At 54.3% G+C, this 13,651-nt stretch overlaps 2 protein-coding genes across 9 annotated transcripts in view; one reads left to right on the top strand and one right to left on the bottom strand.

Moving 5' to 3' along the window:
• Positions 1–8,293, top strand: part of ATXN2 (ataxin 2) — a 127,774-nt gene extending 119,481 nt beyond the window's left edge. For 6 of the 7 annotated variants that reach the window (XM_042911727.1, XM_042911724.1, XM_042911730.1 and 3 more), the window contains one exon: positions 374–1,025. The gene's annotated coding sequence lies outside the window, so the exon portion shown is untranslated. Of the gene's footprint in view, positions 1–373; positions 1,026–8,144 lie in introns of those variants that run through there. The other variant, XM_042911725.1, reaches the window with a different exon arrangement.
• The window catches only part of SH2B3 (SH2B adaptor protein 3), a 35,163-nt gene continuing 24,369 nt past the window's right edge, over positions 2,858–13,651 (bottom strand). Inside the window, exons 3-8 of one of the 2 annotated variants that reach the window (XM_042911746.1) lie at positions 4,462–4,563; positions 4,275–4,366; positions 4,090–4,187; positions 3,772–3,986; positions 3,507–3,678; positions 2,858–3,352 (exon numbers count right to left, since the gene is read on the bottom strand). In XM_042911746.1, the coding sequence (XP_042767680.1) occupies positions 3,057–3,352; positions 3,507–3,678; positions 3,772–3,986; positions 4,090–4,187; positions 4,275–4,366; positions 4,462–4,563 (975 nt within the window). In that variant the 3' untranslated portion in view covers positions 2,858–3,056. The remainder of the gene's footprint in view (positions 3,353–3,506; positions 3,679–3,771; positions 3,987–4,089; positions 4,188–4,274; positions 4,367–4,461; positions 4,564–13,651) is intronic. The other variant, XM_042911747.1, reaches the window with a different exon arrangement.

Below are 13,651 nucleotides of genomic sequence, written 5' to 3'. Positions count from 1 at the left end.
ACAGTACATAAACAATACATAAAAATTTGCCAAATACTTTCTGCCTATGATGATACAGAATGGATCCATTTACTCTGTTGTCATTACAATGTGCTGCTTATTCCAAGCAAACGCTGGATGTCAGATGTGTCCTTGTTAAGAGGCAGTGGATACTATACTATCAAGTTCCTCTAGCCTGTGGGAGATGTTGGAGCTCACATGACATGTGCGATAAGAGACGTAGCCCTGAATTAAAAGCATGAAGGAATCCCAGGCAACACTTAGGGAAGAGTTCAAGGCCTTGATTTTTAGGTTAAAGAAACTGTTATGTAAAAATAGTGTTCTCTGGCCTAAGATTTTAATGATTGCTATTCCTTTTTCCTACACGGTCCAGAAATGATCAAAGGCAGAAGATTTATACCAGATAAAGCCATATGGATTGCTGGTCTAAAATTCAAGGCAGGTTAGTTGACTTAATTCTTTGGTGCTGGTGACTATTAGTTTGTAAAAGTTGATTCAAGACGGAAGAATGAAGTGATGGTGCTGGGAGCAGTCAGGCTATCCTTGTTGTTTGTAATTGGAGATAACTGGAGGGTCATGATGCTTACCGTCCTTTTGGCACTCAGAGCCTGGGCTCCCGGTAGGGGCTGTTGGTTCCTTGCTGCCAGCAGCGGTCACACTGGGGCCAGGAGGAGGAGGGTGGTGGGATATGCTGTGACCACGATGGGCTGGCGGGGACATTGCCTCATTGGCTGTGAAGGCATCAAGCCCAGGGAGCCTTTGCCTCGAGCTGAACCTGCTCTAGCAGAAAGTAAAGGCATTGGCTCAGTGTCACTTCTTCCCAGGCCATGAGGGGGCTTTTTTTTCAGGAGGTATTTGAGCTGTCCTGGCAACTCAGACATGTTTAAAAAGGAAACGTTTTCCTTGAACACTTTACACCGAATCTGGAGGTGGGTGACTCCCAATTATCTGTCACGGAGTCTGATCTTGTCCTTTGTAGCCAGTGGCTCAGAGCTGCTGGTTGGCTGTGCCTGGCTTGCCTCCTGGCATTAACCTGAGAATTGTATGGTGAGAAGCTAAGGAGTGAGTGCCCCTGCCTTAAAGAGGTCACATCCCAGATGTTTACACTTCTGGCTACAGGGAGGGGAAAAACTTGGGTTGTTGGCTACTTGGCCCCTTTCCTGTGCAGACAAGGGGAAAATCTGTACCAGTGACTTGTCAGCATTGACTTTCTAGAATGAGCTTTCTCTTTTAAAAGAGAAATAGGAACAGTGCTTACTTTTCTGGATCACACCTCACTTAGTATTCATTACTTAGAGAAACCTGCCTTGTGTAGAAAAGGAAAGAAAAGTGTCCTTAGAAAAAGACCACCTATTTGGATCAGGAATGGATCTGCTTTGCAATCTGTGAAAACACTCAGGAGCATTGGTTTTTAAAGTGGTGAAGAGGGGACTGCTTCCTCCCCCCCCCCCCCATTTTTTTTTTTTAACAGAAGTCTGACCTCTGGGAGAACAGAGAATGGCTGGAGGGAGCAAACCAAACCCTCACCCCAGATAAGGCAGGCAGTAGTTAGTCGTAGGCCAGGGTTTAAATTTAGTTTCTGAGTGATGTGTCTATAAATGTTAAGTTGTGCTAAACTCTCAGTTTCCTAGAAGCCAGCCTGGTGACTGTGTCAAATGGCTCTGCTGGCACCCAGAGCAGCTGGCTCCACTCTGTCACTGCCCCCTTGTTTCTGAGCCTCCGCCTGAAAGTTCTGGGAGGAGCCAGCCCCCCTGTGAATTCTATCCCTGGTGAAAAGCAAGTATAGATGGAGATTTAACTGCAGGACCCCACCCCCCAGCTGTTGGAGATGTGCGCCCGAGTGTGTACGCACACACATTCCTCCTCAAATGAAGCAGCTGGAACGGAACACTGAGTGTGGGCTGTTAAAGGAATTTCTCACTAGTTGTGGCACCAGATTTCCTAGTTCCCATTTTGACTCAAGAACAAGCCTAAAACCTTGCGGGATAGTTTATGAGCCAGCCATTAGATGCTTGGGTGGGGGGGTCCGAGCCAGCCCTGGTGGTGAAGGATTTTTTAGAAGAAAGGGGCCAGGAGCCCTTCCTCCCTTTTTGCTTGCTCCTCCCTCGCCCCTTATCACCCCTTGGGTAAACTGGTTTAACCATAAAGCTACTGTAAACCAGAATCCAGTTTTTTTGTTCGTTAAGGCACCAGGGTAGAATTCCTCCTTGCCACCCTGTTTCAGTAGTTGCCTGAATTTCCCTGAAAGGGTGACGTACTTCACTTCTCCACGTTTAGGAAGGACAGTGGCTACTCAGCAGCAGGTGACTGTCCTGAGGATGCAAAAGACACAGAAGCCAGGCATGCTGGCTCAGACCGGGAACAAGTCAAGTAGGGTTTGCATAGCTGTCTCAGACTTGCAAAATCGCATGAGTATTAAAGAGTGCAACAAAACAAGCAATGGTTTAGTTTTGAAACCTGAATCCTTTGAAAAGTTAATCTGAGGTAAAGTGTTTAAAATCATTTTAACCTTGAGCTTTGTCCCGAAGCTGAGTCGGAGCAGGATTGATGTGTTCACCTACGGCACAGGGAGTGGCAGGCCTCCACGTGGACCGAGGCCACAATGGGTAAACCGTAGGTGAATCCAGGGCTTGTTAGTGTTTTGGGCTTCCTGACGACCCTCCCACCCCCCCGAAAGTCTGTCATCAGCTGTGACAGTGTCAGTGAAAAAGAGAACCAAGGTTCGGCCTGCCAGATCTGGCCCTCACCCCACCACCTCCTATAAGAGGGATGGGGACTGGTCCTAGGGACCCAGGGTGGGAGCTCGCGGCCTCTGCGAACAAGAACTACATCTGTAAACAATAAGGAGAAAGCCAGGTGATGGATGGATAAAACTTATAGGAGGCCCTTCAACAGGCCTAATAGAAGGGTCACATCCAAACTGGAATGAGCAGTTAACAGTGTCCCTTAAATCTCTCTCTGGAAGGAAGGAAAGAAGGTTACATTCACAAGTTCACATCTCCGCTTGCTTGTGCTCCTCGGGGGCACGTGTGAGGCCTAGGGTTCCTCGCCGCCCGTCAGAGAGGCGTGTACTGATTGTCTATGGCCCGTAGATGGCTCCGGGAGGAGGAGTCCATTTCGTAGTCTGAGTCCCGGGCTCGACTGGTGGCTTCAGGCTCCAGGTGCCGCAGGCTGTTGGCCAGTTCCTCGGGTGAAGGCACCAGGTGGAATATCTGCTCTGGGGGAGAGGATCGGCCTGGGAGACCCTCCGGGCCCAGCCCCCGTGGACAGCCAGAAGAACTGAGATGGGGAAGGCCCAGCTCCGAATCCCAGTGAGCGAGGGAGAAAGGGAACAGGACAGTGCTGGAGGAACCTGGGGGACAAGTGACCAAGAGAGAGACCGGCGCTGTCAGTCTTAATGTGACAGAGGGGCTAAATGTTGAAAGAACACAAAACCATCGCTGTGGCTCTGGGTTTGCAGCGAGCGTTTACCCTCTGCCGCCCACCCCCTTTATCAAGGGTCACACCTGGTGGCTGGGAGACGACTACCACGTAGCTGGACAGGCGGACGTCACAGGCAGCACCGCACTCAAGCGGGATGGGCGAGCGCTGGAAGTGGTGGAGCATGTCCACGACAGAGGGGAAGTGGAGGTGCTGCACTCGGCACTGGCCCCGCTCGGTCAGCGACAGGCGCAGGTGCTACAGGGGGCGAGTACAGTAGGCTCAGGCACTGGCCGCTGCAGGCCTTCAACCTGGGGGCAGGGGGACCAGCCCGCCTGCCGTGCCCCATACCTTGGCTATGCCTTGGAAGTTGAACGTGAGCACGTACTCTCCGCGCCGGGTCTCACTCTGCCGCACCAGGAACACTCCATGAGCATCTGGACCCTGCAGCTGAACCAGCTGAGCTGCCTTCACTCGGGAGATGGGGCCATGGAACCAGGGGTAGCAGGACAGGAAGTGATCTGTTTTCTGACAGGTTGGGTCCAGCAACCCCCCAGGAGAAGCACCTGGTAGACAAGATGGGGGATGATGGCCCCCTGTGGGTGCCTGAGGTCCTGGGCTAAAGCTGGTTCTGACTTGCATGGAGGACAGAGGCCTAGACCCACTCACCTTGGTTCAGGGAATCTGTGCTCCCCCCCGGAGAGTTGGACGTGCCAGGCTCTAGGGCTGAGGGAATATGCGTCTCTGGGTCTGTGCTCTCCAGCCTGCTGAAGAGGCTGAGGTTAGGATCTGGGTAGATCGGGGGAGCAGGAAAGGCTGTGCCAGGAGTAGGGCCCTATGTTCTGGGGCCTCACCCTTGGCCTGTGCACTCCCGGAGCTCAGCCATCCAGGAATTCAGCTGCTGCTCGTCCTCCACCTCGAAGATGATGTCGGTCCGGTCCTTCACCTGGTAGGGAGGAAAGCAGCGAGCGTGTGGGTGCCTCAGGTGTGTGTATGTATGACCCCCCCCCCCCCCCCCGGGTGTGGAAAGCTGTCACTCACCTTCAGGACAAAGGTGTAGAGGTTGTCCGGCATCTCGAGGCGTGTGCATCGCCGGACCTCCTGGATGTTGGAGCAGGTTGCCTGTAGCTTGGGCTTTGAACTCTAGGTAGGAGACCAAGGCAGACACTTGAGGTTTGTCCCTCACGGCCCTTCGCCCACCCAGGCCTCTGTGTGTTCCTGCGGTCTTCCCGGGGGATTAGCTTGCCAAGTGAGCACTCATGATGCCGGGCCTGGGGCAAGGCCTAGCATCCTGGTTTGCAGAAGCCTGCCGAGGGCCCTTCTCCCATAGCTTCTTAAACACTGACTTCACCCCCTAAACACTGCGACCTACAGAAACCAAAGTGCGATGAGGGCCAACGCCCTCGTGACCTGAACCTGTGGACACTCCAGCTGTGACGTGTGTTTGCCTGCTGACATCCGTCTCCCCTTCCACTGGTGGAACAAAGAGCCCCGAGCCCAGCCAGGTCACGTCAAAACAGACCTGGAGAGTGGACACGAGGACATCCGATCCAAGTCACATTTCCCTGTGTGGTGCTGACTGCCAGGGGCTTGGGTGATCATCCTGCCTTTAGCTTCTCCCTCTGCCCCGCGTCAATTCCCCATTAGTGCAGGCTTCTGACCCAACATCAGCCATAGGAAACCCATGATGTCACCACATCTTAAAGACAAGAAACACAATTTCTTGGAGGTGAAGTCATTTGGCCGAAAGAGGGTAGATCGGTTTTAACCTCTGTCCACAGCATACAGCCTAGAACCTCAAACTCCCACAACTGCCTGCCTTCAAATCTGAGGATAAGGAAGGGTGGGTTTGGCTACAGGGTGTGGGGGCCAGGGGAGGGGTGGCAGAGTAGCTTAGCCACAGGCTCTTGGGGCCTCTGCCAACATGCCTAAAGAGGCAAAGCCTAATCTGGCCCCAGTTACAACCAGCTGGAAACTGACCCAAAACCTTGGGCCCAGGAGGCTCCCATGACCTCCAGCATACACAGGGATTCAGAGTGCGTGGGAGGTGGTCCCCTACTGCTTTGCCACCAAGAGCACCTTTTCTGACTCAACCTGGCAGGAGCTGACCTTGGCAGATGCCTGTTTCCAGGGAGCCAGCATCTCCTCCTCTTCCCTTTGTGATCAGACTGATGAGATTGTTTTTCCAGGGTCACGAGATGATCAATGGCTGCTCCCAGCACAGCCCAAAAGCAGATGAGAACAAAGGAAGAAGGCAGAGATGATGGGGGAATTGATGGGAAAACCCAACTGGGGCCCTGCCTCCAGTACTACTTCTCTTCCCCTGGGGCCAGGAGACATCCAGGTGACCAGGCTGAGCAAGCCAGCATGGGGCAGAGGCAGAGAGATGGAAACGAGGCAGGCCCAAAGGCTAGTTTTTGGTGCTGTGGCTTTGAGGGGAATCCGACCTCCGCATCTCAGGCAGAAGTTACCTTTTCAAAAAGCAGGGCAAGAGCCCATACCCACAGCCGTGCGTGTGGCTGCTTCAGACACGCAGGCACCAGGAGTCTCCGATGGAAGGATGGTATCCTTAGGGCCACGCCACCTGCCTTCAGCCCTTGCCCACCCACTGGAGCGCTGGTGAACAAGGAGGCAAGGAGCAGCCCGGCAGGAGAGGATTGGCCAGACTGGGGCTCTTTCCCAATGCAGGCCCACCGCCAGCAGTCTGGGGGGAGTGACAGCGCTAGGAGCCGAGCCCCTGACGCTTACCCGCGGTGGACTGCATCGTCAGACTGATGTTACGGAGGAGGGAGCAAGCTCAGTCGATCCCAGCCCTAAGCGACCAGTGCCAGCCAGGGTGTTTTTATCTTTCAAGTTTTCCCCCACACCCCAATTCCTCAGCCTGGGATGGGAGCCCATGACATGTGGGGAACACAGGAGTCTTGTGCAGTACCTAAATGGTCCCTGGGCGTGCCAGAGTGTGCAGGACTGGCAGCTTTCACAGCCAGCCTCTTACAGCCTCTATTTCCCTTCTGTAAAATGGGTAAGGTACAAGGCTATTTCCTTCCTTCTCCTTTTGCAGTTGGCTCTGCTTGGCCCCCAAGCCTCCCCACTGGCTCTGGGCCCTCAGGATCACTGGGAGGAAGTAGGCCAGGCCAAGAGGGGAACAGGCCTAGTCTCCCTTTCGGTTCTGCTCTGGGCCTTGGCCCCAGGGTGAATGCTGAGATTAACCAGCAAAGCCACTGGTTTCACTCTGAATGTGGGGCCTTCATGCCAGCACTCTCCCCAGCAGCTGAGGAACTGCTGACCTGGCAGGCAGTGGTAAAGAGAGGATTCCCCCTCCTCACCCACAGCCAGCCCTGGCTGCACAGATGCTGGCTCCCATCTGCCCACTGGCTATGATGACACGGGTTCTTCCTGACTCTTCTCAGGCAGCCTGTGGGAGAGCTGCCTCAGCCAGCCCAGTTGTCGTGCTTGGAGCCACAGAGCTAGGGGCAGAGCCAGGATCTGAACCCCAGCGCTGATGTATCAAATTGTGCTGTCTGGAGGTGGGGAGAGGCCAGAGGCTCTGCCCAGGCTGGAGGCGAGTGAAAGAGCATGGGGCAGAATAAACCCGGCCTGTGGCCACAGCCCTAGCTGGATGGCCCCAGAGCAGGACTTGGGAGCACTAGTCATATGCAGAAGGACCAGTGGCTGCCTTTCTGGTTGAGTAGTGTGATGAGACAGAACCGGGATGGAGCGCTGAGCCCAAACCCTGGGGCTGTGTTAGCAGCTACCCAAGCGTTAGTTTGATTGAAATGGCTGCACCGCTCCAGGTACTGTGGGACAAGCAGTCGGAGGTCAACACAACATAGCCCCACCCCCACCACTGGGGAGTAAGTTCCAGCTCCCAGTATTCACAAAGCTGGCAGCTTTCCAATGGCCACTGTGACTCCAGGGGAATAACCTATTTCTTTCTGTGCCTTGGCTGCTAGGAAGCTCAAAGGCAAAGCTACAGATCAGCTCTGACATTGTCCCCACCATAAGGCTGGCATTTCTACAGCTGATTGTATCTAGGCTTTATACTTGCCTTATCCTTCTAGGTGTTACTGTTCAGTCCTGTCCTTGCCTCCTCTTGTATAACCCTGGACAGGCAGCTGTTGTTTGGTGTTTATTTTTGAGAGAGCACGAGCCAGGGAGGGGCAGAGAGTGAGGGAGACACTGAGCTGTCAGCACCGAGCCTGACGTGGGGCTCAAACTCACGAACTGTGAGATCGTGACCTGGGCTGCAGCTGGACACTTAACCGACTGAGCCACCCAGGCGCCCCAGTTTTGTCATCTGTAAAGCAGAGATACTTAGACTTAAGTTTTTATTTTGAGGCATGCAAGTGGGGGAGGCGGAGAGAGAATCTCAAGCAGGCTCCATGCTGTCAAGAGCAGAGCCTGACACGGAGCTCAGTCTCATGAACCGTGAGATCATGAAGAGCCAAAATCAAGAGTAGGACGCTTCACAGACTGAGCCACTCAGGCACCCCCGTAAAGCAGAGATACTTAATAGTAGCTCTCTTCTCGCACAGTTGGTAGGTGTGGCGACTGGGGAGCTATTGGAAGCGAAAAAAATGGCCTGATAAAGAGCTGTTAGATTTCTAGACTGGGGTCTGAGGTCGCCCAAGGTGGATAAAGCCTGTAGTGTTACAGGACTACACCTTCCCCTCCAAGGGGCCCAGGACCTGGAGATAACACCTGGCATTCTTTCAACCTTACAGAACCTCTTTGTAACCTGCTCCTTACCATCCTGCAATGAAATTGATATGTAACCTGACCTACCTATGTAAGTGCCCTGATGAAGATAAAGGAAAAAGAGGATGTAATTTGTATTAAAATAAAATGTATTTCAGTGTGATTATGCAGATAATACAGTGAGCTGCTCCAGTACCTCTGAGTTTGTTTTAAAAGATGAAGAACATAAATGAGCCAGAGGGCAGGTAAGCCCTCAGAGGACAATTGGTCTGTTCAGTGGACACTAAAACAAGGCAGAAAGTTCCAAGTGCTTCTATGAGGCTGCACCATTCTGGCTCTAGGTTTGTCATCTCCTGGACTTTTAGAGGGTACGATGGACGTTTTTGCCTCAACCAATATGGGTTTACCTGTCCTCCCTGACTCCCGCTGACCCAGGAGCTTCCTTGCCCGCACTGGTGGGACTTTTGGGCTCAAATCTGCCTAGACAGATTGGGAGTGACAATTGGAACCACACCTTTCCTATCTCCCTAGGCCTTGTTTTCCCTCACACTGTCACTGGAAACTGTCCCATGACCTGCCGTGCTAAGGGACAGGGGATACCAGCACTGCTGGGCCCTTCTAGAGTCTTCCAAGGTAACAGGCTGTACCCCACTCTGCCGTGTTCCCACAACTGCCCTGAATGAGGCCTGTCACCATTCATTCGTTCAAGACCCCAGCAGAGGGTCTGGCCCAAGCCCCCTCTGAACTGCAGGTGCCAGTACCCCCATTCTCAGCAGGGATGAACTACACAGTCCCTGACTCACACAGAATTTCTACTATAGTAAAGGAGACAGGTACCAACATGAAGGAGAGGGTAAGGACCCAGACAGACAGGTGGGGGAAGCAGTGAAGGGCCACAGAAACAACATGGCCTCCCCTCAGCTACGAAGAGAGCATAGCTGAGCTCCCAGGCACCAGGAGGCCTCATCACAAAGGCCCCGGGGGGGGGGGGGGGGCACCTACGGAGGCTGATGGAACTTGTGTCACACATTGAGGTAGTTACAGCAGTGCCCCAGAAGTCTCCATGCACTCTTGAGGCCTTGGGGGTCAGTTTGGGCTTGTTCTAAGGCAGAGATGTGCAAATGGCAAGATCAGAAGTTCCAGGGAGTTCACGCTGAATACCTTGACAGAAACATACCTGCCAGCTGGGCCAGCACAGCGCTTAACCTCCCCCTCCACGGGAAGGTGCAAGGGGAGACAGCACCTGACTCACAGCCAAGTAGCAAAGAGCCTGGCATGGAGGGCCCAGTGGTGTGGGCAGTACAGGCCCTCACAATGGCCTCATCCCATCTACTGCATCCTACCTGGCCACTGGAGAAGCTTCCATCCAGTGCAAGCCTTGAGGAGAGGCATCCCACCATCTGGAATCCATCAGACGACACCAGTCCCCTGGCAGGCTCCTCTCTCTCTCCCAGTACTCAGGGCCCTCACCCCTCTCCTACAGAGGACAGCAACGGGACAGGAAGATCTAGGTCCAAGCCTTGTACTTGTGCCACAGCACTGGTGCCCTCTAGGCAGCATCTCAGTGGCCTGGAGCTCAGCTCGAGGTGGCTAGACAAGTCCTGGCTCCACTTAGTCCCTCTGGAATCTTGGGCATGGCACTAACCACAGCTCAGCTTCCTCCTTAGTAACGTGGGGACATTTACCTCCCAGGAAGAGGGAGGATGGGAGGTGGTCTTGGATAAGGGCTTGAAAACTTAAAAGACTCAGAGCCAATTCCAGATCCTGGTCAGAGATGGCTGGGCCGCCCCCCACCCACTTCCTGCCCAGAGCCTGAGTGGGTGTTGCCTAGATGAACAAAGGATGAGACATCACTGTGGAAAAATGTTCATTTGAGTCTTATTGATAGGTATCAAAACACCAGTCTAAATACCAAAAAAAGAAAAGGCCCAGTTTTATTCCTCCCCCCCCCCCCCCCACCCAATTTTAAGTCTGGTTACAGGGGTCTCAACTGGGAAGGAGACAACTGCTAGAACACAGAGTTCCACTTTTTACAGATCTCTGAGCTACCTGGCAGCCAATGCAAAGAGGGATCTCCAAGAGAGGGCAGCCTCTTGTGCATGGAGAATCCCATGCACAGTCCACTTAAGGCTCTGAGCGGTGCCAGCACCGAGAAATCTGTTGAACCCAAGTGTTCCCCTGACTTCAGCCACCCAGTGTCCTGCTCAGAAGCTAGCAACCTTCTCATCCTAGGGCTTGGGAATTAGTCTTGGCCCTGAATCTCAACTCTGCCTTGTTCTCTGTGGACAGATGGTACCTGTCCAGCCTGTCCTCATACTTGTAAGACCTAACAATGCCACTAATCTCCCATGAGAATCTGGTGATAGAATGTGTGCAGAGGTGCTTCCACTGGGTAGGGAAAGGTCCTGAGGGATGCGCACAGGCCTTAGAAAGATTCAATCTGCTCAGAAGCAAAAAGGCCCCTCCCTGAGGAAGCTTTCCTCCTTGTTACTCCCCGTGTCTGCCTGCATTTGGCTCACACAGCTGTCTCCCCACTTACACACTGTGAGCTCAGGAGGGTCTCTCTCCTTTTCCATCTTTGTCTTCAGCAGGGCACAGAATGGGTGGCTGTAGATGTTTGCTGAACACCACAGAGTGGGGAAGGTGGAAGGAAAGTCATTGGAGGCTAAGAGAATAGCAAGAGCCAACACTCTGTGGCCAGAAGGTACAGCCAAATCCGTAAGATGGCAGGGGAGTTGGCTGTGGCTAGAAATGATGCTGGCAGCCTCTCCCCCCCCCCCCCCCCCGCCTTTAGTGAGCACGTATTATATGCCAGGCCTTAGGGCCCAGGCTGTCCACCAGTAGCCTCTGGACTAATTAATAAGCCACCGCCATTGAAATTTTTTTCCCAGTTTCACAGAAAAGAGCATCATACTGAAGAACGGAGGTAGGAAGGTCATTGTAAAGGATAATCAACATTAGGTATGGTGATACTCTCATGAGAAGACCCTTGCCACCCAGCTCTGGGCCATCAGTCTGCATGAGGAACAGTGATGGGGGCCTTCTGTGCTCCTCTGGCCACCCGTGAGGCTGGTGTCCCGTCCGCCACTTCACAAAGGCAGTGCCAAGGCTAAGAAAACCTCCCAGGGCTACTGGTCATGACACAAAGGGTGCATTACAGCCAGCTGGCCTGTGACCTCTGGAAAGAAACCTGAGGTCTGCATTTTAACAGGAGCCTGAGGTGGATCTGAAACCCGCTGGCGCCTGAGAGGAGTGCTGGGTGGGAAGGCCACGCCCGCCTCCCCTCTCCGTCCCTCCTTCCCAGGCACTGGGCTCTGTCCATCCCATAGAGACAGAATGGCCAATGCTGGGGGCAGAGGAGGTGCACACGGGGCGCCCTGCTAGAGGATGAGGGGCCCAAGTCCTCACCATTGCCTACGAGGCCCTGCACCACCTAGTCCTTGTGACTTTCCCAACCTCATGTATTGTCCTGTCCTAGTGCCGCCCTGGCTGTGACCGTTCTTACGTGTACCTTACGTGTACCAAGCACACTGCACCTGCTGCTTCCTCTGAGAGACAGTCCCCCATGGGCCCACAAACCTTACTGCCACCTCAGGAAGCCCCTTCCTGACCACGGTGTTTAAATACACGGTCACAACCACACAGCCCCCTTTCCTTCCTTCCCTGCATTTGTCAACCTGTGAAACAGGCTCCGTGGGGACTTGGTTTTGTTCACGCAGCATCCCCAGCACCGAGCACAGTGAGGCAGAATGTAGGTGCTCAGTTTCTTTCCCACAAGTACTCCTCACTGGCCTTTTATTTGCCAGGGATCGCTGAGTGCTGGGAACCGGGGGCTGTGCAGGAGTGACGGGTACTTCAAGGCAGTGAGGTTGGAGGACACGCAGACAGTTGGGGACAGGAGCCGGGCCTCCCAGGGCTGCAGCTGGCAGGGGCAGAGGACTGGCCGAAAGGAAGACGCGACACCCCACCTCAGCACTGTAACCCCCCAGTTACAGATGGAGAAGTGGAGGGCCTGAGGGGCAAAATGAACTTGACCCTGACCTCAGGAGGAGCTGTGTAGAGCTGGGGCTCAGACCCTTGTCTGTCTAGCCCCAGAGCCCACCTCCATCCAGATGGTTCTTCCCAGCCCCTGTGTTCTCCCTCTGCATGTGCAACATGATGCCTGATCCAAACTGTGGCCTCGGCAGAGAAAGCCTCCCCTCCTCCAAGGAACTTTCTCTGGTCACTAAGTCGTGGTTAGTGCGATTCCTGTGCCTCTCCCTCAGCACGGGTCTTATCAGGCCTGGCCATGACTTCCTGATGAGGCAGCTGCCCCCACCATCTGACTGGGAGTTCCTCTGGGGGCGGGGACAGGGCACCAAACCTTGTTCTGAGCTGGGGCCCAGCACCGGGTCTGACCCAGAGGAGGGGCTTGGAGTGGGTTTGTCAGATGAGGGACTTGAGTAGCTGGGTGGGCACCTGGGGCCCCAGCCCTCAGATGCGGGGGCGCGGAGGCACATGTGGGGTGTGGTGAGTTATCTCACACCCCTTGTTCCCTGGCTCCTTTGGGGGCAAACTGAAGGCAATGAGCCAGTTCCAGGGGCTGAACAAATGTTGGAAGGTCACTTCCTTCCTTGGGCCCCAACCCCACCCCCCACCCCCCCCACCCCCCACACACAGGCATTCCCATGCCTGCTTCAGCCACTTCTCAGGTGAACCAGGATAAATCACTTTCCTGTGTTTTTGCTTCCTCATCTGTAAAATGGGGGTGAAAATGGAACCCACCCACCGGGGCTTCTGTAAGTGGCCCTGCTTGTGGCCTGAGTACACAGGAGTCCCCCAGACTCACCCAGTTCACTGAGCCAGATTGCCCGACTTGGTCTGCCCCCTGTGCCTTATGCCCTCTCTCAGGAGAAACAGGAAAGGGATGGGAGAAGCTTCTGGAAAGCCACATGCATCAAGTCAGCTTCCCCCCTTACCTGGCAAGCAGGATCCCTGCCCCAGTGCCAGAAACAGAGATACCAACCCCCCCCCCCCGCCCCCCCGAGCCCCAGAAAGGCTCTGGTGACACAAGACTCTCAAATGTAAGAACCCTGTTTATAAGAACAGAGTCCCCATCACCTGCCCTCCCCTTCCCCCACTCCGAGACCCTCACAGGCCCTAAGGAGCCCCTATAGTGTGGATAATTGGCCAACGATGCTGAGATAGGAGCTGGGGGCCTGTCTAAAGCCCCACCTGGAATGAGTTCCCCTTCAACCCCATAAGGGTCCCCCCCACATGCCAGATTCACAGTGACAGTCACAGAGCCCCCTCTGAGAGAGATGGAGACAACCCCTTCCACAGAATCACAATGACAGGGACACAAAGCTCCTCTCAGATGCTAGAGCAACCTCCCGTGACAGAGACAAACACCCAGACATGGAGATCCCATACAGAGGGAGGCAGCACCCTCGACGCACAGAACCGGTCTGGGATCCCCCTGACACTCACTGCATCCCCTCCGGCGAGACGCGGGTGCCCTGGTTCCCGAAGAGTGGCCAAGCACGGATGAACT

This window comes from Panthera leo, chromosome D3 (assembly GCF_018350215.1).
Source record: "Panthera leo isolate Ple1 chromosome D3, P.leo_Ple1_pat1.1, whole genome shotgun sequence".
NCBI lineage: Eukaryota > Metazoa > Chordata > Mammalia > Carnivora > Felidae > Panthera > Panthera leo.
The sequence above is the reverse complement of the archived record's forward strand: the minus strand, read 5'-3'. Positions and strand labels throughout refer to the sequence as shown.